This window comes from Neophocaena asiaeorientalis, unplaced genomic scaffold, assembly GCF_003031525.2.
Source record: "Neophocaena asiaeorientalis asiaeorientalis breed wild unplaced genomic scaffold, Neophocaena_asiaeorientalis_V1.1 scaffold82, whole genome shotgun sequence".
Taxonomy (NCBI): domain Eukaryota; kingdom Metazoa; phylum Chordata; class Mammalia; order Artiodactyla; family Phocoenidae; genus Neophocaena; species Neophocaena asiaeorientalis.
The window spans coordinates 9,267,367-9,292,820 of NW_020173068.1; the positions used below are offsets into that span (position 1 = coordinate 9,267,367).

A 25,454-nucleotide genomic window follows, 5' to 3' on the forward strand; every position below is an offset into this window, starting at 1 on the left:
AGTCACCAGAATTACTCAGAACCTTTTGCTCTTCACCTTGTTCTCTTTTGGGGATTCCATTCAAGCGAGAGGAGGAAGCATGAGCATAGGCACACGTAACAGTGGCAGCAAGTGCTGAGTAGAAAATCCTTACCGTTGAGTGTTGCTAGAACATGAAGCCTCGGGTAGGGTGTGGAGAGGTGAGGGGCTGCTGGGTCAAGAACCTAGAGGTCAGGACCTAGGCCTTGTTCTTTGTATTCCAAGCACAGTATTTCAGAAACCTTAATGCGCAGATGAATGCTTAATTGATGTCTGACATGAATGACCTTGATGTGGTAAAATGGTCGTTGAAAGTTAACTAATTGTATGGCCTACTGAAACCTTTCTAACATTTTTTGGAAAAAACATTGCAATTAAATATTTACTGTGCTTGTTCTGGGGCATATAGCAGTGGGGGGAAAAGACAAATCCCTGCCCTTGTGGAAATCCCATACAAATGGAAAGAGAGTATAAACAACAGGGAAACCGTATATATAGCACATGAGAAGATAAATTGTGTGGAGAAAAATTAAGTAGGAGTAGGGAGTATAATTTTAAGTAGGGAGATGAGAGGATTCACTGAAAAGGTGCTGTGTGAATATACACACCTGAAGGAGGAGAGCAAAGGAGCCTTGCCTGGCCTGAGCCTTGGTTCCAAGCTAAGTGCAAAGGTCCTACACTTTAATGGCAGGAGGGCCAGGGAGCTGTTGAGGAGGGAGGGGAGAGTGAGGATAGGTGAGGTCAGAGAAATAATGGGCTGGGCTGAGAAGGGCTTTGTTGTAGGCTTCATTAGGACTTTCACTTTTATTCTGAAGGAGACCAGGAAGAACCATTGGAGGTTTTGAGCAAAGGAGCAACATGATCTACCTTAACACAACAGTTAGGATTGGATTTTTAAAACTTGAGAATAGATGGTTGGAGGACAGGGTGGAAGCAGGGAGACTAGTAATGAGGATGTTGCAGTAATCAGACAAGAGATGATAGTGGCTTGGATCAGGCTGAGAGCAGAGAAAGAGGTGAGAAGTAATTTGTTTCTAGATATATTCTGAAGATGGAGTAGAGATGTTTTATTAGAAATATCAAGGTCATATCTTTAAGTTTTATAAATATCAGTGGAAATATTTTCCCCCTTTCCCCCTCACCCTGACCTCTGACTTAAAAAAAAAAGCTTTACCAATAATTAATAATTAGTTTGTATGTATCCTGATTTAGTTAGTACTTTAACCCCCAATTTAGTGAAATTTGCCGCTAATAATTCATAAGTAATACAATCTGACCAGCTTAGGCCGAAAACTCAGCTCATCTTGAGTGTTAACATAAGTTTTAGAAAAGTGCTGTTAGGGCTGGGGGTGGGTGAAATTCCCATCTGAGTTGAATTTTATATGGTTTCTTCTTGAGGTTCCTACTAAAGATATTGACTTAGATACTAAGATGTCAGGGTAACCCTTCTTGTTTATAGTTCCTCAGTGTAAGGTCATTGACATCTAGACAGCCTCACAGAACAGAACAATTCATAGTAACACAGTACATGGTGAGGGAATTTGTTTTCCTTTCGGAAAGTCTTCCCGCATGCTTCCACTTGCCGTCTGACGCTTTATGGTAAAGAACTGCTTCACCCTGAGTGCGAGTTAATGGTCATCTCACTGAAAAATAAGAGAGTGATATGTTTTAAGAGAGTAATATGTCAGGAAAAAAACTAGCTTCTTTCATTCAGATATAAATTACAAAGGACTGTACTATGCTCGGTGTGTTCTAAGATTATCTGCTAGACACCTTTGTGTGAATCTGGAATACAGACCTAGCCTGGAATTAAAATAATTATGAAGTAGTGAGTTTAAAGTTGAGAGTCTTGACATGTATGTGTGTACGATTGTATTTATACATATTAGAGGTGTTGGTGTGTTAGCATTGATGAGTTATTATGAATTTCTTCCCCACTTTAAACATTTGGTTTTAATCATTTTTTTCCTGTCCTTAAACATTTTGGCCTGCTTTAATTTCCAGCAGCATATCTGGCACTAGATTTCAGTTAACGCCTTGTGAAAAGCAAGCCGTCACAATTGATATGATTGATTTTTGATAATTCTCTGTCAGTAAATATCAGCCTTTGGCTTTTTGCCCTATTTACCCCATCTTTCAAAGAGGATAAAAGACACAGATTAATTCTGTAACATAATCCCTCTCTCTTCCCTACACACCACAGGAAGAACGTAGTTTCTGGTCAAGTTTTGAATATCCATTAAGTACAATATGTACCTTACTCTTCCTTCTGTTTTTAAATATGTAAATCATTTAGTCAGTTGTTGGTTGTTTTTTTTTTTTTAAAGTAAATCTGTCCTAATTAAAAGCAAAAAATCTTAAGCTTATATATATCTTTTCGTCTTTTCTGGGCAGAGAGGCAGATGAAGGCTGTAAAAAACCTTTAGAAAGATTGCTGAACATCTGGCAAGAAAGAAGTGTGTATGGCGGCGAGTTCATACAGCAGCTGAAGCTGTCTATGGAGGACTCCAAGAGCCCTCCCCCCAAAGGTAGAAACATCACCACATGTTTACAGCTCTTGGTCTTTGCCTACTTTCGAATCACATATGAAAAGCTGCAGTGGGGGTTGCTGTGAACCACCAGCGATTATATGATTCTTCAGAGAGAGATGATCATGAACGATGGTGAGAATTTATGTAGTGCTTGCAGTGTGTAAGCCTGGTTCTAGTATTCATGCTATTCATCATCTCATATCCTACCTTTTGATCTGTATTCTCCTTGGCACGCTTATGCCTTTCAGAGACTTTGCTTGCACAAGGGAAAGGAACAACAAAATTGTTCAGAGTTATAGCGAACTAGGAAGTACCCTGGGCTAAGATTTTGTCCGAGCCTTGCCACTAACTGTTACAGGATCTTGGATAAGTCCTTCAGCCTTTATGGAACTTGGTTTCATTAAATATTGATGTGGTTTGGGGACATACTTTTGATGGTTGTCAGCTGCTGTCTAAAATTGGTTTTGGTCCTTATTGAACCCAGAATATTCTGAGGTAGTGTGTTCATGTATGTGTGTGAATTTTACCAAGTCCTTCTTAAAAGCTGTTATTTTTTCTTTTAAAAGAGGAGTAAGATCAAACGTTATCTGGTTCTTTGGCTTCCAGTTAGTTGCAGCTTAATTCTGGCTGGCATGACATGTTTCTACGCTACAGATCTGATCTGACTGTACACATGCTCATTGCCTGGAGGATCAAGTCCAAATACTAACATAGTATTTAGGACCCTTTATAATGTGAACTACTCTACTTTTCCAGATTCTTCTCCCATTTTCTCACATATACCATATTCTTTGGCCATACCTAGCAATTTCCCCTCTGGATGCTCTGTTGGTACCCCTTCCTTTGCATCTGCTGTTACCTCTGCCTAAAATGTCCTTCTGCCCCTTTTGTGTGGTGAACTTATTCTTTAAGAATGCTACTCACATTCTGACATCTTTGCTAGCTTGTCTGGGCACATGTAACCAATTCGCTCCATCTTCCTCTGGGACTTTGTACATGCCTCTGCAATAGAACTTAACCACAATTAGCATATGTGATAATATCATTCATTCAGCAACTCTTTTTATTGTATACCTTTCATGATCTCTTCCAGGTCTGAGTTTCTATGCGTTTTAAGGTGGAGTAACTTTCCTGTGAAACTAGAGGTTAGAGGCTTTCTAAGAATGACTTAAGTGCTTTCAGTCTGCAGGTCATTGCTGTTTAACTTGGAATTGATAGAAAACAATTTTGGGATGGGATTGGATTGGATTCTGGCAGTGTTTGTGTTGTGTCCTTTGGAAGTATTCTACACAGTGTTGGGGAATTATCCAGCATTCTTTTCTCTCCTCTGACTTGCAGTCCATTGGTAAACAGTGCTGATTTTTTAAAAACACCTTTGGGCAAGTAGGAGAGCTCTGAAAGATGATGTTTGAAGCTAAGTGTTGAATTTCAATTAAACAAGCATTTGCCAAACGTATGCTTTGAGTAAACAGCTATGCTAGACAGTATAGGAAAGAGCAAGAGAGGAGTGAGAAATAGGTTTGCACTCAGGGAGCAGTCAGACAAATTGGGGAATTTGTGGCAGTGCTAGATTTGAAAATAGCTCCATTGGGTTTCTGATTTTTTTTTTTTTTTGAGTGTCTAGACATTAACAGCAAGAGAGGCAGTATTCCTCTTATGTAGAGGATAATGCTGATATAAAGATAATTTCTCTTTCTCTAGTTTGTAAAGATGAAAACACATATCAAAAGGTTCCAATGTGTTTGTCTCAACTAACTCACTCTGTCTTCTCACTGTCTTTATTGGACCTGAGTTATCAGAATATTTTACACAATCCTTTCAAAATATTGATGAGTTTTCCAGAAGCTTATTTCCAAATTTAAATAGTCCTTTTATATTACAACCTTAATTCAAGGCTAATTCTTTGTCTTCAGACAACTTTACAGAGTTTACTTTTGGAATAAAAATTTTCCTGTGGAGCTGACATTTCTAATGTTGGAGAATGTGTGAGTTTAGGAATTTTGTTTTAGAACTGGAGTTTTCTTGAGTTTGTGTACCTGTAATTTAAAATCTGTGGGGTTTTTTCTTTGTTTTTTCAATCCCAGGTACAAGACCCAGTGATTCTAAAGTTGTCTCTGTATTCTTGGGAATACTCATGCTGTTGCTTGACTGAGTGGAACTTCATTATTTACTGTCAGTCCCACGTAAATCACACAGTATCCTATAGTTGTAGGCTTTAGAAAGGAAAGGTAGATACAAAGGAAATAGCATATATTGAGCACCTATTCAGCACCAGCCCCCCTGCTGGCTGCTTTTCATGTTAATTTATTTTAGATCCTTACAGCTACTCTATGTACTAGGTATTATTTTCGTATTTCGGATGAAGATATTAAGACTTGCAAGGGTACAGTAATTTTGTCCAAGTAGATATAATTGATAAGTAGAGAATTCAAACCCAGGTCTATATAACTTAAAAGCCTATGTTCTTCACACCATAATTTTTCCTTGAAAGCACATGGATTCAGTAGACTTGAATGAGGGTATGAATTCATGAGTAGGTCACACAACTTTCCTGGACCTTAGTATAGTTAGTTTAGCTATTCAGAGCAGGGGTTTGAAATCAGACTTCCAGAGTATGAACCCCAGCTCTGTCACTTCCAAGCTGTGTGACCTTGGGCATGGCATTTGACCTCTCTGAGCCTCAGGTTCTCACTGTACAGTATGGCTATTATTATGGCTAGTAATAATACCTCATAGGGTTGTGTGAGGATTACTTGAGATAATGAAGGTAAGATGTTATTAATGTGATCATATGACTTCTATTTGGTACCCCCTCCCAGTTCTAATATCTAATATTCTGAGTTTCTAAATACAAACCAATAGCAAAAGTAGGAGGAGTCATGTTAGTATGTTCAGTCCCCCAGATTTTGTGCAAGGCTGGCGAGCATGGTGGTTAAGAGCACAAGCTCTAGGCTCAGCTTCCCAGGTTCAGGTCTGGACCTGGCTGTTCAGTTCAGTGAGATGATATGGGTAGAGTGCTTTCAGAATTGTGCCTCAAGTGTCAGCCCTTTGTTGCATATCTTTTTCTCTCTACAAGTAAAGGTAAATGTGTTTTTTAAAGAAAACTTCCTTATTTTGCAGGGAGGGGACAAAGAATGAGGGAGCTCTTGGAAACAGTATTTCCTGATTCTTTTTTCATTATAAAAGTAATATAGAAATGGAAATAAAAACAAAAGTAAACAAATGGGACGTAATGAAACTTAAAAGCTTTTGCACAGCAAAGGAAAACATAAACAAGATGAAAAGACAACCCTCAGAATGGGAGAAAATATTTGCAAATGAAGCAACTGATAAAGGATTAATCTCCAAAATTTACAAGCAGCTCAATATCAAAAAAACAAACAATCCAATCCAAAAATGGGCAGAAGACCTAAACTGACATTTCTCCAAAGAAGATATACAGACTGCCAACAAACACATGAAAAGATGCTCAACATCACTAATCATTGGAGAAATGCAGATCAAAACTACAATGAGGTATCACCTCACACCAGTCAGAATGGCCATCATCAAAAAAATCTACAAACAATAAATACTGGAGAGGGTGTGGAGAAAAGGGAACCCTCTTGCACTGTTGGTGGGAATGTAAATTGATACAGCCACTATGGAGAACAGTGTGGAGGTTCCTTAAAAAACTAAAAATAGAACTACCATGTGACCCAGCAATCCCACTGCTGGGCATATACCCTGAGAAAACCATAATTCAAAAAGAGTCATGTACCACAGTGTTCCTTGCAGCTCTGTTGACAATAGCCAGGACCTGGAAGCACCTAAGTGTCCATCAACAGATGAATGGATAAAAGAAGATGTGGCACATATATACAATGGAATATTACTCAGCCACAAAAAGAAATGAAACTGAGTTGTTGTTTTTTTTAAGATTCTCTCTTTTTTTTTTAAATTAATTTATTTATTTTTGACTGTGTTGTGTCTTCGTTTCTGTGCTAAGGCTTTCTCTAGCTGCAGCAAGCAGGGGCCATTCTTCATCGCGGTGCGCGGGCCTCTCACTGTCTCGGCCTCTCGTTGCAGAGCACAGGCTCCAGACGCGCAGGCTCAGTAATTGTGGCTCACGGGCCTAGTTTCTCCGCGGCATGTGGGATCTTCCCAGACCAGGGCTCGAACCTGTGTCCCCTGCATTGGCAGGCAGACTCTCAACCACTGCACCACCAGGGAAGCCCGAAACTGAGTTATTTGTAGTGAGGTGGATGGACCTAGAGACTTACACAGAGTGAAATAAGTCAGAAGGAGAAAAACAAATACTGTATGCTAACACATATGTATGGAATCTTAAAAAAAAAAAGTTTCTGAAGAACCTAGGGGCAGGACAGGAATAAAGATGCAGACATAGAGAATGGACTTGAGGACACAGGGAAGGGGGAGGGTAAGCTAGGACGAAGTGAGAGAGTGGCATGGACTTATATATACTACCAAATGTAAAATAGATAGCTAGTGGGAAGCAGCTGCACAGCACAGGGAGATCAGCTCGGTGCTTTGTGACCACCTAGAGGGGTGGGATAGGGAGGGTGGGAGGGAGACACAAGAGGGAGGGGATATGAGGGTATGGCTGATTCATTTTGTTATAAAGCAGAAACTAACACACCATTGTAAAGCAATTATACTCCAATAAAGGTGTTATTTTAAAAAAGTAATATAAAATCTGTGGGGGGAGTTTCCTTATTTTCTTTTTTCAATCCTAGAAATTTCAAGTGGATTATTTAGAAGATCAGCTTTATGGGTAGATGGCTGCATTTTGTAATGTGATTTGGGATGCTTCAGGCTAACTTTTTGCCTTAAAATTAGTTTCACAGTCTGCCATAGTGTCTGAAATTCTATCACAGGTCTCTAAGAGGCATACCATAAACCCTTAGGTAACCAGATTACTTGAAGGTTAGCTAGTACAAGGCCCAGTGAAGACACAGGGATGTGTTGAAGGATAGAACAGAAGGTGTGCAATAAGGACAGGTTTTCGGTCCCTGTAGTGTTTGCCCTGCCTATAAACAGAGTGGTTGAGGAAGTGAAAAAAGGAGTGAGTGTAACACCTGTGGTCAGAGCCGAATTGATAGTGGAAGGTATCTGATCTGAAGTTCAGACACAGGAACAGGACTGGCAGATTTCCCGGGTCATTTTAATGGTTGTCCGACTTGATTGAGAATTCTGGGCCTTCTCGCTGCTAATTCTGTACACATTAGCAGGGGAGAGTCTGGTTTGTGTAAAGGGAAGCAGGGATAGTCATTTCTGGCACAGCACTAGGGCCTTGCAGTCGCTATGCTTCCTCTGCCTTCAAGAAGTTTCAGACTCAGGTGTGTTGACACTTTCCTGGGTATAATAGCGATGTAAAGGAATAAGACATTTGCTGTTTCGATCGGAGAGGTAAGGCCTGTGCCTGCCAGTTGCCACGAAAGTGGCAAGGGCCCAGCGCTTTCAAAGAGAGGCCCCGATGCTGTGGGGGCTGGAGGGAGAGGATGACAGTCTGAAGGGAGTGCTCAAGGTGGTTCTGCCATTACCATCACCAAGGAGACTTTGAACTTAGGTGGCCTTTTCAGGGTTTTGAGTAGAGGCCTGATGGGGTGAGAGGCTCAGCTCTAGGAAGATGGTGTAGTCTAAGTTGCAAGAGTGACTAGAAGAGGCAGAGAGCCCAGATAGGACAGCGGTCTGGGCAAGGCTTGAGAAAGGACAGGTGGCTGATAAGAGGCTTTGGGAAGGAGCAGAAAGAGGATGTAAGGAAGAATTCCTCACAATTGTGGAATCTGCCAGAAGTTGGGACTTTGGGAAAGATTCCACTGTTCTCCAAGGCATTGTACCTGGAAGATGGGGCCAGTGGCAGTGTTCATAATGGTAATAGTTAGCTCAGGAAAGGAGCCTTGTGGGGGAAATGATGAATAATTTATTTCCAGTAGGTCCTCTAGTGGAGATACGAGAGAACTGGAAAAGTAGGATGATAACGGTTACCTCCTGTTATACCCTCTTCCATCAGGATGGCAAAGGACAGAAATGGCCCTAAAATTGTCATCAGTTTGATTTCGGTTTTGCATTGCTAGAAGTGGGTGGCAGCATGAAGTGGTAAAAGGAACTCCAGATTAGGAGACAGAAGCTTTTCGCTGTAGGACCCAGACTTAGGCTAATGAGCTCTCTGGCTTTGGACACACCACAGCCGGTGGACCTTGACATTCTCATGAAAAATGAGGTGGGGAGCAGTGGGGAAAGCAAATACATAGGTCTGCCTAAGGCCTTCCAGTGCCAAAATTCAGTGATTCTGAGTGTCTTGAGATGTTTGGTGATGTGTGGTTTTTATATATAATAATTTCTGTATGAGAGTTGGAAAACTGAAGGATTCAAGTTTTATATTTTTTTCTACCTTCTTTAGTGTTTAACAATTATTTATTGAGCATTCTTCTAGGTGTTTGGAAGTGAACAGAACAATACTGTAAATTTTTTTTTTTTTGCTCTTATGCTTACATTCTCTAGAGGCTACTCATCAAACATGGCCACTTTGATGCTGTAATGGCTAAATGTTTACACAGGTCATACCACACACTACACATTAATTAGGCAGCCACTGTGTGCAAAGTACTGTTAGGTATTTCATATGCAGATTATATCCTTATAGATTTTCTGTTTGAAAAATAACAGCCATCCTTGCTTTGCATAGGAGTGCAGGACTGTAAAAATGACCATTCAAGCTGAAACCGTACAGAGCGATCTTAATAATCAATGGGAAAAATGACAATTATTCTGTGACTTAAAATTTTTTATCAAAGAATTAAAAACTCACTGTTGATTACAATTGAATAGGAAAACAAAAAAATAGTAAAATTAAGACTTATTCAGCACACTGTAACATTAATTAGAAACACTGTGAGTTAAAGTGTTTATTTCTCTGTAACAGACTTACTAATAGCAGTTTGAACAAAGCTTGTTGCATCTTTTCCATCTTTGTCATACTCCTTCCTAAATTTGGATCAGCTTCCAACATTCTATCCTTCATGCTTTCAGTGTTGTGAAGTATCTCAGAGTTCCTTTAAAGTGAAGTTTTTTGTCAGCATCACTTCCTCTGGGACATTGTTATCCTTTTCATCACAGCCACATTCTTCATTTATGTTGATGAGTTGACCTTCACTAATTCCTCTGGCTGCGAATCCAGCGTTTCTAGAAGAGCATGGCAGTGCCGGCATCCCCACAGCCAGCTGTTTCTTCTACAGCCCCATTTGTGTTCCACGCGAACTTCATTTCCAGCGTTAACTTTCGTCTTAGTTTCTTTGCTGCTCTTTCATCTTTGTCAGTCAGTTCCCTGTTTTGATTATTTATTTTGATAAAATGTCACGCGGATTTTGTCACTGGGAGACTAACAACACAACTAAACACTTTGTCGTCTGTGTGTGAACTGAATAACGGAGGTGCAGTAACCAATTACTGACCTTGGGAGAAGTGATGCAGTCACTAGTCATGATGCATTTCTATTATTTATGTGACGATTTGTGGACTAAAGTTAGCAGCGAGGGTTTGTTGTTTATGCAATTACACAGAGTAAATATGCCATGGTAACTGAAATTTGAACTCTGTTGTTGGGGGAATAGTGTCATTTAACCAAACTGTGGTAATAAATCTGTGCATAATAGAACAGTGCAAAGACAGGACTGCCGGTAATGCAAATGCTGCTGTTTCTCTTCGTTAGTAGAACAAACAAAAACATTAAGAAAAAATAAAATCCACAATATTGACTTGGCTTTCACATCAAACATAGCCGGGTCAGTTAATATGTAAGGTAGAGAACAGGAACTACATCCTGGGTTCCAGAAGAAAATGTTGAATCAAGCAGGAAGTGTACATGGTTCTGTTTATATCTCACAGAGTTCTGAGGCAGGTGCACGGTGACCCTCATTTGACAGATGAGGTGGAAATTGTGTGATGCTAAGTAAGTTGAATTCAGTGGAAAGAGCGCAGATTTTGAAATCATACCATTATGTGAGTTATTTAGCCTCTCTGGGTCTTCATTTTCTCACCTCTAAAGTGGAGATACTATTGTACATCTTAGAAATGTTGGAAGGATCAAATGTAAAGAAGCTATTGCAGTGCCTGGCACATGTTAGGCATCCAATAGTTTCTTTACTTTCCAAACCTGAATTTCTCATTTAGATTTATGTCCCTCAGTTGTTTGGCATTTATTTTGTATTGTCCAATTTAATGCAAAAGGAATGATTTTGGAGTTAACACATCTGTCGTAACAATTTAAAAGCACGTGGTACGGATAATAAAAAAATGTAACCTGTTAGCCTCAGAAGTGGTTAATTTTAAAATGGTGACTTACGTAATTTCTCTCAGTAATATGTCATAATGCTCAGTAATGGTTATTTTAAATTTTAAGGTATAACTAGGTTTGTTTTGTTCTTAAAGTGATAGTTTAAAAGATGTTTGTTTTTAGAGCTTTTGACACAATTTTATTGATGGGTCTCTCTCTACTAATTTTCTGAAGTGACCCTGGAAAGCGTAAAGTATCTCATTTTGTACACGGTATATTCCCTACAAACCCTTGCATACAACAGCTTGCTTCATTACATGTTACATTTTCTGATGAGGTTTCTTACCTTTTTACTTCTATTAACTTTTTTTTTTTTTTTTAAGATAATGATGTTTTTAATGAAATGTGTTAGTTTGGTAAATTTCACTTTTAGATGCTTTTTTTCAGTAGTAGTTTTCCAGTGAGTCAATCTGAGATGACAGACTGAGGCCATTTTGACTCTTTTCAGTAATGTAGGGAATGACCACCAATTGAAAATAAGTGGCTTAAAGGTTAATGTTAAGCCATCTCTGGAAATGTACACCGCTTCTACCCTTTCTTACTTGCAACCCATTGTGCATAGCATTTGACTCTTACCTGTACAGGCTGTGGTGATGCAAATTTGTCACTTTTTTCTTTCCTCTAGCAACAGAGGAGAAGAAATCTCTAAAGCGAACTTTTCAGCAAATACAAGAGGAGGAGGATGACGACTACCCTGGAAGCTACTCTCCCCAAGATCCTTCTGCAGGACCCCTCTTGGTATGTCTTGACCCCCAGAGAGTAGGGCAGAGTGGCTTGAAGTGACCGCTAGTTGAAGATTCTGGCCACAGGGTGGCGCCAGTGACCAATAGTATGGAATCACCAGAGGGCAGCTCTTGGCGCTGGGTGCAAGATCCACCTAGTGAAGCTTGCCAGACAGCAGGCTTGATTTTGTCTTGGCATGCCCTCAATCTGGGATGGATTTGTAAGAGTGCTTGGATTTGGGTTTTTTCACTCCTAGAAATTGAAACTATTCTTTAAAAAATAGACTTTTGTAAAGGGGTAATGTTACAAAGGCATTCAAAAGTCCTCTACCATCGCTTGTCTCCAATAGCATGGCTGTTTCTTATAAGTAAACAACATATTAGTTTCTAAGGACAGTCTTTGTAGCAGTAGCAAATTTACTACACTATAACCTATTTAAATATTGAAACAGGGAGCTAGCACTTATTGAGTTTTTAGCCGTGTATCTGCATTGTTTGACCCTTTGTGTAAGTTAGTTCATGAACTCTGTGTGGTTGGTTTTAGCTGTTTGTTTATGTAGTTATTCATTTACAGTCAAAGGAAGTGAGGCTCAAGGAGACAGATTAAGTAACTTGCCCAGTGTTCTAATTGAATCTGGGTCTGACTGACTGCAGAGCCCATGCTCTTTTCACTGAGTTGCACTGCCTCTCATTTTGCCTAAAACAGCTTTATTTTATTACACATGGGAGTGTTTAAGGCTTGTGTAGATAGGAAGCATGTCTGATCTGTGTTACGTTAAAATGTTGAATTAGTCCGGGGGTCACATGAAAGCAGTGTTAGGCCATATATCTTTGCATTTAAAAACTTTCAAGAGAACAGCCTGAATTACCAACTTTCAGGATAACCTGACTACCATCTACATGGTAGCCTTAGGGTCATTATGGACTAACCTGTCAGCACCGTGTGTTTCCTGACAATTAAAAAAAACCCTTTCTGGTATATATAGAAGATGCATTCTTGGTTTGCTCTTCTTGCTTTTCTTCCCTCTTTGTTTGTAACTAATGAGCTTGACACAGTTAATTTTGGGAGTGACTGCCCAAATCAAAAATGTCATCTCTGTGATATTCATTTTGTAGAGCAAATTCAAGAAAGAATTGAAGTAGGTAGTGTCATTTCATTTAATCAGTCAACACCAAATTGCTAAGCATTTGACATGTATACTTTTATTCTAAACTGGAGGCCATTCTGTACCAGCGATCATGCATCCTTTGAAACTAAACAGTATGAACCAGACTCCATTTTCTTAAGTTGCCAAAAACATGTTCTTTAAAAAGATTCTTTTTCACAGTTATGTAGAATTTCATTTGTGTTCTACCATGGACTTAGAAAAATTATGTACATTCTCTTAGAATTTGTATCATTGACTTCAGTATACACTCTGGGATAAGAACAATGATTTTTTTAAATGTCAGGGATGATCATATTTAGAATTTGCCTCCACCTTGTTTAACTCCAGCTAAGTTTCTTTAGACTCCATATCCCCATATGTCTTAATGGATAGTGTTGTTTGTGTTTTCATTGTACAGACTGAGGAACTAATCAAAGCTTTGCAGGACCTGGAAAATGCTGCATCAGGGGATGCTACTGTCCGACAGAAAATTGCTTCTTTACCCCAGGAAGTGCAAGATGTTTCGCTTTTGGAAAAAATAACAGGTGAGAAGGTAGTTTGGGTGAAAGATGAGGGGAGGGAGACATATCTCCAATGCATCAAACCCCAGGACATGCTTATGTCTGCAAATACAGACCTTCCACATGGTGTTGGTTCTCTGTCATCTTGGGATTTGCAAACATAACTCACATGCTGAACAAAGAAGCTGCTGGAATAGTCCGAGCTTGAATAGTGACTCTAGGAATTATTTCAGAAATGCTAGCATGCCACAGCCTGTGGTACTCAGTACAAGTAAGGTCTTTTGAAACCACAGTGCAAATTATGTGTGCGGGGGGCAGACGGGGGGAAGGCATTAAACTCATGACCCTTTCCAAAAAAAAAAAAATTGTGATTCAGTGCTGTGACTTCTACATTGTCCACTGACATACCCCATAGGTGATAGTGCCTTCAGTGCCAAGAACCCCAGGTTTGTATGGTTAGTCATGTCATTTTGCCCTCTTGATGATCACCCCCAATTAAACAGGGAGGGGCAGTTGGCACTCCTCCCGCTTTATGCGTGGGCAGTTGAGAGGAAGGAGTGAAGTGCGAACTCATGTAGAGTATGCTCTGCGCCAGGTGCTTCTGCCAGCCTAGGCTGCAGAGCCCGTGTTCTTCCCGTTACAAAAGCTCGGACCTTTTGTTCCACGCTCGTCCGAGGGCCACCATTTTCTCCTTCCAGTCCCTTACCTTGGCTGCTTCACTCACTTCCTCCATATCCATTTAAAGGAAATCAAGGTTACTCATGAAATACTTCCTTCACTCAACAGACATTTGAGGCACCCCATGTGGCATCTGCTCTAGGGGCCGCACCCACATCCCATCACAGGTTAAGTGCCCCAAAGGAAAGGAAAGCCAGAGGTGTGGGGGTAGAGGCGCTGTTCCAAAAGTGCCCAGGGAGGTCTTCCTGATGAGATGGGCTTTGATCAGAGCACCCCCCCCCGCCCCCATGAAGAAGCAAGCTGTGAGGAGACCTAAGGGAAGGCAGTGCCCCCCAGGTGGAGGGAGCGGTACCCGGCAAGACCTTCAGGCAGGAGTGTGCTTAGTTGGAGAAGACAACACGGAGGCCTCTTGGGCTCGCTCTCTCTACTGCCACCATCCCTCACCCCAACAATTAAACCCACTGGATTTAACAGCCTGTTGATCCCACAGTCTGTCAATCCTTCCACCTTTTCCCAGCCTTTACTCCCCTTACGGCCTCGTTTTCTTCATTACTCAGCTTGGAGTTGTTACACTTAGAGTCTTTATAATCACTCTCTCACACACACCCTCAGTCCCTTTTGCTCTTTTTTCCCTTCACTCTAGTCTCGTGGCAAAAACCCAACTTTTCTCCTGGTTAAATCCAACTTTGTTGTTGTTATAAGGACCACCTCGTTTATTCTTACTGTCAGAATCACAATGTGCAAAATTGGAAGCAAATTAATATAAAACTAGCCATGTATATAATTTCATTTGTTTTCACTGACCTAAAGGATTTATATGGCTTTTAAAATTTATTTATTTTGATTTTTAATTACGGTGAAATACATCTAACAAAATTCACCGTCTTAACCATTCTTAAGTGTGCCACTCAGAAGTGTTAAGTACATTCACGCTGTGCAACCAATTTCAAGAACTCTCTTCACCTTGCAGAGCTGAAGCTCTGTACCATTGAATAACAGCTCATTTCCCCCACCCCAGCTCCTGGCGGTCACCATTCACAGCTGAGTGTGGCTGGGCAGGACAAATAAGCGCTGGCTCACTTCTCTTCCTATTTCTGGGGATGAGCATGCTGTTTTCTAAAGCAGCCCCTCTGCCTGTGGGGCCTGTTCCTTCTCACCTACTCAAGAACACTGCTCCAGCAATTCTCCCCTTTTCTCCTGCATCTCCAGTTTTTTTTTCCCCTTTACTGGATCATTCTCCATAGCATAAAAACATGTATTTTTTTCCCCATTTGGGAAAAATTTTTTTCTTGACCCATATCTTCCTCCAGCTACCATCTCATTTCTCTGTTCTTTATAGCAAAACATTCTAATATAGATCGCCAATGCTCATCTGTCTCCATCCGTGCCCCATACCCCGCACGCCTGCCCGTTTTCTTTTGGTTCCACGTCACTGACTCTGCTCTTATTAGTGTTGCTGGTGACTTCCATATTGCTGAAATTCAGTGGTGAATTTTTTGCCCAATCTTAACTTGATCTCAGTAACATTTGGCCCAGTTGATCATTTCTTCTTCCTGAAAATACTTTCTCACTTGGTGTGGTAGACAGAATAATGATCCGCCAAAATGTCCATGTCCTAATCCTCAGAACCTGTGAATATATTATCTTATATAGGAAAAGGGACTTTGTGGATGTGATTGAGTTAAGGATCTTGAGGTGGGGAGATTATCCTGGCTTAGTCAAGTGGGCCCGGTCCTTATAAGAGGGAGGTAGGAGGGCAAGAGCCAGAGGAGCTGTGACTGTGGAAGCAGAAGTTAGAGAGATGCATTTTGAAGATGGAGGAAGGGGCCATGATAATGGATATTAAGACAATCCATTTATGTTGTTTTAAGCCACCAGGTTTGTGGTGATATGTTAGAGCAGCAGGAGGAAGCTGGGACTGCATGTTCTCCTAGCATTCCTCCCCTCTCTTTGATTGTGTCTTTTCAGTCTCCTTTGCTGGTTTCTTCCCTTCTCCTTCACCTCTTAATTTTGAGTAATTAGCCCTCTTTCCTAGTTAGTTTCACTGACAGTTCCTCTCATTCTGTTCGATGACTTTAAATAACAATTTTTATGCTAATGATCCCCTTATTTATATCTCTAGTGTTGACCTCTCCCTTGAACTTGAGACCCATATATCCAGCCTCCTGCTCAGTGTTACTATTTGGATAGCTCGAAAGACATTTCAGATTTGACCTGTCCGAAACCAAGCTTCTCATCTTCCCTCCAAAATTTCTCTCACGGTCTTTTCCATCTCAGTAGATGACCCCCTCATAATTCCTGTTGATCTGGGCTACAACTTGTATCTGACACCTTGTTACCACCTCCGCTGCTGCCACCTGGTGCGAGTCACCACCTTCACTTGAATTATCACAGTAGCCTCCTATCTGCTCTCCCTGCTGCCTGCTTGTCCCCCAGTCATCTTTCTGTCGTCAACATAGTAGCCAGAGTGATCTGCTAAAATGGAAGTTGGATCGTGTCCCCCCTCTGCTCAGAACACTCGAGTCATATGGGTTCCTTGCTAGGCACTTTCCCCTCCAAAGGCCTTTGTACTTGGCTGTTTCCTCTGCCTGGAATGATCTTCCCCAGATAGTCACGTGGCTTGTTCTCTCACTACCTCCAGCCCTTGGTTTCTGTATCACCTCAGTGAAGCCTACCCTGCCTACCTTTTTTCTTTTTTTTTCCTTTGGCTGCATTGGGTCTTTGTTGCTGTGCACAGGCTTTCTCTAGTTGCAGCGAGTGGGGGCTACCCTTCGTTGTGGTGTGCGGGCTTCCGTTGCAGTGGCTTCTCTTGTTGCAGAGCTCAGGCTCTAGGCGTGTGGGCTTCAGTAGTTGCAGCATGTGGGCTCAGTAGTTGTGGCATGTGAGCCCTAGAGCACACGGGCTTCAGTAGTTGCAGTGGGTGGGTTCAGTAGTTGCAGTGCACGGGCTTCAGTAGTTGTGGTGTGCAGGCTCAGTAGTTGTGGCTCACAGGCTCTAGAGCTCAGGCTCAGTAGTTGCCGTGCCCGGGCTTAGTTGCTCCGTGGCATGTGGGATCGTCCTGGACCAGGGATTGAACGCGTGTCCCCTGCATTGGCAGGCGGATTTTTTTTTTTTTTTTTTTGTGGTACATTGTGGCCTCTCCCGCCGCGGAGCACAGGCTCCGGACGCGCAGGCTCAGCGGCCATGGCTCACGGGCCCAGCCGCTCCGCAGCATGTGGGATCTTCCCAGACCAGGGCACGAACCCACGTGGCAGGTGGATTCTTAACCACTGCGCCACCAGGGAAGTCCCTGGCTACCTTATTTAAAATTGCCTCCCTCCCTCTGAATGCCCCATTTTCCCTCCTTTGCCTTATTTTTCTGTAGAGTTCTTATCTTCAGCTGGTAAATAACTAAAATATAGTGTATTACTTATTTCTCCTCCTCCCTGAGATTGTAAACTTGCAGTCAGAGAGTTTTTGTCCTTTGTGTTACCTTTTGACTCAGAGCCTAGAACAGTGTTGGACACACAATAGGAGCCCACATATTCGTGAGGCTAATTGGAAGATTTGGAGTGTAAAATTTGATTGGAGTGAGTTTAGTGACAACAGTAGGGGAGGAGGTGGGTACCAGGAGGATAGACAGCTCTCTTGAGAAGTTCTGCTTTAAGAGGATCAGGGATGTGGAGCAATAGCTAGAGAGTGACACACAGAAGATAGAGCAGCGTGTGTGTGTGCTGGCGGGGTGCTTCCGGAGGGAGAGAAGTTGATGAGGCATGGGGAAACGCAGGGGACAGACCCAGAAACTTGAGTCTTGGAGTAAGCAGGAGGGGGTGGGATGCCCATGCGCAAGTGAAGGGCTGGCCAAAAGAGGCACACAGCCCTCGTCTGTGTGGCTGGGAGGGTAGACAGAGCATGTGAGGACAGCCACAGGTAAGTTCTTCGAAGTGAGCATCTCGCTGCTACGTTTTGGCTGCATATTCTTCTATAGCTCATAAAACTATTGCAGCTTCTTTTTCTGGTTTGTAATTATTTGTGTGAATGAATTATTTCCTTTGTACACTTCTTGGAGTGTAAAAGAATTGGTTTTGTTTATTTATTTTAATCTCAAAAATTAGTGTTTTCCTTGCCATTTTCTGCCACAGGCACTTACATAAACATTTTAATGAATTAACCGTCACAAACAATAGCTAAGCAGTGACAAAGCTAAAGCAGCCCACCCGCCCCAGCAGCTCAGTCCCAGGCCGCACCACCAGTCTAGAAGAGTAACTGTCCCGTCTGCTCCACCCTCCGCGGCAGACGATGTCTCTTTCCTTTGTGTTCTCTTTGGCTCAGTGCTCCTCCACCAAGAACATCCTGTTGTTTCCCTGCCCCCGAGGAGCATAGAAGTACCTGATCTTTGACATCAGGCCTAATTTGGAATCCCTCAACAGTCCATCTTCCAGTATTCGCGTAGAGAAGGCATCTAAAAGTCAGGCAGACTGTTTGCCAGAGAAACTGTGTTGGAATTCTTAAATCCCGGTTAACGTATGATAGTGCTGAGGTCTCTCACCTTGTCGACCTGTATTCATAGGAAGCACCGGATCTGTATCACTGTGTAACTCACTTTGAGTTTGTCCCATGGAACTACTGGAGTCTCTAGTGCTTTGTTTCAAAGCACCGATCTCTCTCGATCCTTTAAGGCCTTTTTAAAATGAGGTATACCTGCTTAAAAATTTTAATCTCACCATACCCACACGTAATTAATTACATCACTTCTTTGAAATACAAATAGTCCTTTGTCTTATTTCCTAATGTTGAGCCTTGCTCACCCCTTCTTTCCAAGGGTACCCTTTCTTTGATTCTTCCGCACAGTTTTTTCCCCAAACAATGAGTTGCAACCCATTAATTGGACCTGAAATCAGTCTGGTAGATAATGACCATTTTTTTTTTTTTTTTATGGATTAGAAGATAGAACACCCTGCACATACTAAGGAAAGTATTGTTTTATGAAACTTCTGTTTCTTGTATTTTTGTGTATTTATATAAAGTATTTCTCAGCGTGGGTTACATTCAAAAGCATTTGAAAGCTTTTATCAGACCCTATATTTTGTTAAATAGAAGAAGAGGTTTAAGGCTTACATAGTTTAAGAAGTAGAATCCTATAGGTCCATTTTATAGATGTGGTTTTGAGTCTCAGCTCCTCAGCAAAGAACCTGCTACTGAACCTGTCACTTTTGTTAAGTCTTAGTTTCCACACCCAAGAAATGAGTGCTTGCTTTTGTATTTCAGAGGGATATGCAAAGAATATTTAATGAAATAATATGAATGAAAGCACCTTTGAAATTCTCAGAGGCAGGGAAATATTATTTCACAAATGACCTTAAATATCTCTTTCTGTTTATTTGTAGAGCTTTTGTCGCTATAGATATTTATTTATTTATATTTATTCATTTTTTGGTAGAAGCATTTAGAAATCATTTACCAGATTCCCCTCTTTGTACAATTGCCTCACTTCAGGTAATTCAGAAATGTCCCGTCTTGTTGACAGGAGTGAATACCTTTGGATTTCTCTGTCAGCCAGTCCATTGTTGGTCTACAGGTTCTGGCCTGTTCTTGGACTTGAATGTTAGGGGAGAAACTAACCTCCCCCAGAAATGTTTGCAATTATGCCTGTGTCATTCTCTCTTTTTTTTTGGTCTCATTTGTATTTAGACAAAGAGGCAGCTGAACGTCTTTCAAAAACAGTAGATGAAGCATGTCTGTTACTAGCCGAATATAACGGGCGCCTGGCGGCAGAACTGGAAGACCGACGCCAGCTGGCTCGGATGTTGGTGGAGTACACCCAGAACCAGAAAGATGTTTTGTCAGAAAAGGAGAAAAAACTAGAAGTGAGTACATTGCAAGGGAGACCCAAACTTCCCAAGTTTCCCTTCCTGCAACCCACATTAGGAGGTTTTTATTATGCCTTAAATAACACGTTTTTTTTTTCTTTTTAAAAAAATTCATGAGATGAGAACATCCATCAGATTTTTTTTTTTAATTAATTAACTTATTTATTTTTGGCTGCGTTGCATCTTCGTTGCTGCGCGCTGGCTTTCTCTAGTTGGCGGTGAGCGGGGGCCACTCTTCATTGTAGTGCGCGGACTTCTCATTGCGGTGGCTTCTCTTGTTGTGGAGCACAGGCTTTAGGCACGCGGGCTTCAGTAGTTGTGGCTCGCGGGCTCTAGAGCGCAGGCTCAGTAGTTGTGGCGCACGGGCTTAGCTGCTCCCTATCAGATATTGTAATTATCTGAACCTAGTTAAAAATCAAAGTCATGTTTTTATATGTCCAGGAAAGAACAAATGGAAATGCAGAAAACAAACAATGAAGCCTTAAATAACAGCATTTAGGGTACTACTGTTGCTTTAGTTTGAACTCATATTAAAAAACACAACTGTAGGGCTTCCCCGGTGGCGCAGTGGTTAAGAATACGCCTGCCAGTGCAGGGCACACGGGTTCGAGCCCTGGTCCGGAAAGATCCCACATGCCGCAGAGCAACTAAGCCTGTGCTCCAAAACTACTGAGCCTCTACTCTAGAGCCCGCGAGCCACAACTGCCGAAGCCTGCGCACCTAAGAGCAGGTGCTCCGCAACAAAGGAAGCCACCGCAATGAGAAGCCCACGCACTGCAACGAAGAGTAGCCCCCGCTCGCCACAACTAGAGAAAGCCCGTACTCAGCAACAAAGATCCAACGCAGCCAAAAAAAACTCAAAACGTATATTGAGGTACAGGAAGAATAGGCATTCAGCAAAACCAAAGAATGTTTGTTTGGTAATATTTGGGAAATGCTTGAACTTTTCTTACTTTTGGGTTATACTGAGATTTATTTCCAACTTGTATCCTTGCTAAGGCCAATAAGTAGTGTGCCTCTAAGCTCTGTCTGCAGTCTGTTCTAAAATTCCACGTAAACATAGTGATGTTTATGGAGCCCAGTTCTCGTACTGTTGAGAAGGAACTAATTTCTACCCTGAGCTGACATTGTCTGAGTGCCCTTGGAGAGGGCCTTCAGAACTAGTTTCTCTAGTTTGCGTTTGTCTGGCTTCTTAATTAAATACATGGTGGTTTATCCTCAGTCCTTTGAGATAACTGAACCGGCAGTGTGGACATTTGGGAACTTTTGCTTGCTTCCAGCTGCTACGCTTCCTTTTCAGGAGTGTCTGCCCTTCTTTTTCTCAAAGAGACTTGGAGAAGAGTTGCAGCCAGTGGTTTGGGAAGGGAAGACAGTTTTGAGTTGGAGAATCAGTCACTTACTACAAGAAACAGAGTAGATTGGGGAGGGAGGGGATAGTCCCCCTCCCCCAGCCCTGTACTCAAAGAAACACATTCTCTGGCACAGAGGGAGGGAAAAGTGAGCTAGCCCTGTGGCTGACATGGTTGTGTTTGCCTTTCAACACAGTCACCTGACTTGTGCGGGGAAACGAAGGATGGACGCTCTTTACCATGTTGTTACCTGCAATGACTACAGGAGCTGTGATGGGTAGTAGTGGTGGAAATTTCATATTCCTAGCCAGCTTGAAAGTGGAAGATGGGAAACGGCTATAAAAATAGTATGGCTTAGATTTAGAAATCAACACTGACCAGAAATCCTAAAGGGAGTTTGACAGGCAGTACCAGACGGTCATTTATCTGAAATGCTCATCTTTCGCTGAGGAAGCATTTTCAGCACTGTGTCCTGGGACTAATAAGAGAGTATAATTAATGATTCTGGTTGTAAGTCACCATGCCATCTGTTGAACTGCCCCTTGGCAACACATTAAGGGCTTTCTCTGATCTGTCAGACATTGATTATCATGAGCAGCTGCTGTTGGGTGGAACGTGGCACGCTACCATAGAGGACAGAGTCTTTGAGAAGGAGATTGGGTTGGTAGCGTGAATTAACTCTTTGTACGTCTCCCTTCCTCATAGTTGCACTTTCCTCCCTATATTTCTTGGGGGATCATCCTGGTTTCTGTAGAACCAGTGGTTTGCTAGATGCCACAAGAGGTCATTAAGGCAGAGAGACAGATCAGAGATTTGAGTGTGTTTTGTTGCTTTCCAGCCCAAATTTCTTTACTCATCTGGGCACTGGAATTCCATTGCTTTAAGAATCAGAACAGGTATGTCCCACCACTGGAAAGTACAGATTCTGAACTGCCAGTTCTTATTCCAAACCATGTCTCTCAGCCACATGAGCAAAACTATTCATCATAAAAGTGGAGCTAAATTTGCTACATTTAAAAAAACAAACTACTAGGTATAACATAAGATGTTGAAAGATGGTTTTAGTTCTTTATCCATGTTTGCTAAAAATATGAACGGTTTGCTCCCTAGAATCTGAGATTTTTCTCTCATATCCCATAATAGACTGGTCTTAATTCCATTATATCCTCACAGTGATGATAAAACTTGCTAAGTATGTGCTACTTGAAAGATGCATTATTACTATGAATTCTTATAAATCTTCCAAAAGTCTCTTACTGATGAGGACAGTAAATAAAGTTACCTACCTTTTTAACATTTTTTTTTTAATACTGCCAATACTTGTTTTAAAACTGCCACATCATGAAGTCTGCTTTTATTTTTTTCTTTTGTTTTGTTTTGTTTTTGCGGTACGCGGGCCTCTCACTGTTGTGGCCTCTCCCATTGCGGAGCACAGGCTCCGGGCGCACAGGCTCAGCAGCCATGGCTCATGGGCCCAGCCGCTCCGCAACATGTGGGATCTTCCCGGACCGGGGCACGAACCCGTGTCCCCTGCATCGGCAGGCGGACTCTCAACCACTGCACCACCAGGGAAGCCCTGCTTTTATTTTTTAATCTTTTCATTGCTGTTGGTGTAGAATATGGAATTCTTAGAACTCTAGAAATGTAATTATTTGCTCTGGGGTCTTTTCTTCCCAAAGTTCTAATTTGCAAACACGTAAGGTTTTTTTTTTCCTTCAAGTTTATATCTTCCTTACGTAATAATCATACCTTTTTATTCTTTCACTTGAGAATTTTATGTTAGATTTCTCAGTGGCTTCTAAAGTTTGGGATAGGGAATATAATGATTCAGAGCCTAGGATGATTCAGACCCTGGGATGTAGAAGACAGAGTTATGGCTCACAGAGAGATTGTGTTTCTGCCCTCAAGGAAATCATATTCTTGAGTAAACAGCATCGGTGAACATAAAACCAAACTGAGGGATTGTATATAATATAGATCAAGGAGACAGTTGGCAATTGTGATTGTGGTTTAAGGTTAAGTCCAAACTTCCTCGCAGGCACTAAAGCCTTTTCTTAAAAGGAAGTAGCAGTTGAAGAAGGGAAATATATTTATAAATGGAGAACAGCCAGGCTGGAACAGACAGATTTATGAAAGGAGGCAAAGACAGAAGGTATGGGAGCGGTGTGCCGGAGCCCTCCTGTGGGAATTAGGCTCCATACTCTTTCAAGGGCTGCTTACTCAGCCGTGAAGTCAACAAAGCCCATGCCAGGCAAGAGATAATCGGAGAGGAGTGTGATGTACGCTCTCCCATCAGTGAGCTTCCACTCTAGTGTGAGAAAAACAGCGAAAAAGGAGTTAAAGTAGAATGTGAGACATGTTCTAAGTAAGGGGACTGTCCTAACTCACTGTGTCTAAGTTAAAATAGACCAAGGAAAAATGAATATGTTAATGTTTAACATTAATTTGATCCGAAGTTTATTTAAAATGTAAGAGATTTATAAAATGCACGGACAGTTTTTGAACAACATACTGCCTTCAGCAGGTCTTCCAAAGTTCATTAGAGTATGTGCTCTTTGACTGCTCTTACAGTGTCAGGAACATAATTGTTCCTCAGTAAATATTTGTTCTGTGAGTGAAATTCGTCACCTGATGAAACCTTATTTCATAAAGAAGAGGATTTTCTAGGTTGAATTAAAAAATTAATTCTTGGCTGTAAAGAATATATCAGTAAAGAAAGGTATTTGATGGAAACTGGGGGTTTCCTCCTTTGTGTTGCTTTTCTTTTTTTTCCTTGAAGTAGAATCGTGATTCATTTTGAGATGATTTTTTTTTTTGCCTTTTCTTTTATTTCTGCTTTTCCTTTTGGGTGTTATGGTAGACATTGGCCTTAAACTCCAGGCAGGGTTAGAAGGAGAGTTGCTTAATATTTGTCATGAACATGAGGAAACACAGAAATGGGAAAGAAGGCATGTAGAAGGAAGCACAAACAGCAGCCCCGAAGTGAGGATAAGGAATGTGGAGGATACAGAAGAAGGTGAATTCAAAAAGGAAAAGGCCAAAGGTACCAGAAAAGCCTCTAAACTTCAGTTCTTGGAGCAAAAGGAAGGTTTGTTTCTGGGTGACAGAGGTGACCATTAACCCAAGTGACTGCTAGAAGCTTACAAGCCATAGAGTAGGACAGACAAAGTGTCCGTCTTGTTTGGAGAAAGTATGATGTGGTATGTTCCGTCTGACTGATCAGGGCATGTGAAAAGCAGAGAGAGAGAAGGAAATCTATTTGTACAAGCACTGAAGAAAAAAAATCAAAAGGGGGAAGGTACCCAAAATTTTACCACCTTAACACATCAGTTGGTTTCTTTTACATCGTGGTGTTTGACTAGCAGTGCTCTAGAACTGAAAGGAGACAGTTCTGTGATATATGTGCCACTTGGTACACACACAGACTATATGCCACACAGGGAAGAGCTCTGGGGAGACGTGTTCCTATCTGCAGATTTTTTTTTAATTGAGGTGAAATGTATAGAACATAAAAGTAATAACCATTTTAAAGTGTATGCATTTCAGTGGCGTTCAGTACATTCATAGTATTATGCAGCCGCCACCTATATCAAGTTCCAAAACATTTCACATTCCGTCATACCAAAAGAAAACCCTGTACCCGTTAACGAATCATTCCCTATGCGCCCCTTCCTCCCAGCCCCTGGCAACTGCCAGCCTGCTTTCTATCCCCGTGGATTTGCCAGTGCTGGATAGTTGATATAATTGTGTCTGGCTTCTTTCACTTAACATGTTTTTTAGGTTCATCCACGTTGTAGCATGTATCAGTACTTCATTTCTTTTTATGGCTGAATTGTCCATTGTATAGATATGAAAAAATGTCTACCCATTAATTTGTTGATGGACAGTTGGATTGTTTCTGCATTTTGGCCATTATGAATAATGGTGCTGTAAACAGTTGTGTACAAGTGTTTGTGGGGATATACGTTTTATTTCTCTTGGGTATATGTATAACTAGGAATAGAATTGCTGGGTCATAAGGTGAATGCTATGTTTAACTTTTTGAGGAACCACCAAAACTGTTTCCCATAGCAGCTGTACCACTTTACATTCCCATTAGCAGTGTATGAGGGTTTCAGTTTCTCCACATCCTCGTCGGCACGTGATAACTGTCTGTCTTTTTAAATTCTAGCCATCCTAGTATATGTGAAGCGATATCTTGTGGTTTTGACTTGCATTTCCCTGACGACTAACGGGGATGAGCATCTTAGCATGTGCTTGTTGACCATTTGTGTATCTTTTTTTTTTTTTTTTTTTTTTCGGG

At 41.4% G+C, this 25,454-nt stretch overlaps 1 protein-coding gene across 3 annotated transcripts in view; it reads left to right on the top strand.

Annotated features, from left to right (window-relative positions):
• The window catches only part of RPRD1B (regulation of nuclear pre-mRNA domain containing 1B), an 80,135-nt gene that overhangs the window by 14,291 nt on the left and 40,390 nt on the right, over window positions 1–25,454 (top strand). For all 3 annotated transcript variants that reach the window (XM_024742916.1, XM_024742915.1, XM_024742917.1), the window contains exons 3-6: window positions 2,413–2,546; window positions 11,510–11,622; window positions 13,173–13,299; window positions 19,624–19,799. In XM_024742916.1, coding sequence (XP_024598684.1) covers window positions 2,413–2,546; window positions 11,510–11,622; window positions 13,173–13,299; window positions 19,624–19,799 — 550 coding nt within the window. The remainder of the gene's footprint in view (window positions 1–2,412; window positions 2,547–11,509; window positions 11,623–13,172; window positions 13,300–19,623; window positions 19,800–25,454) is intronic.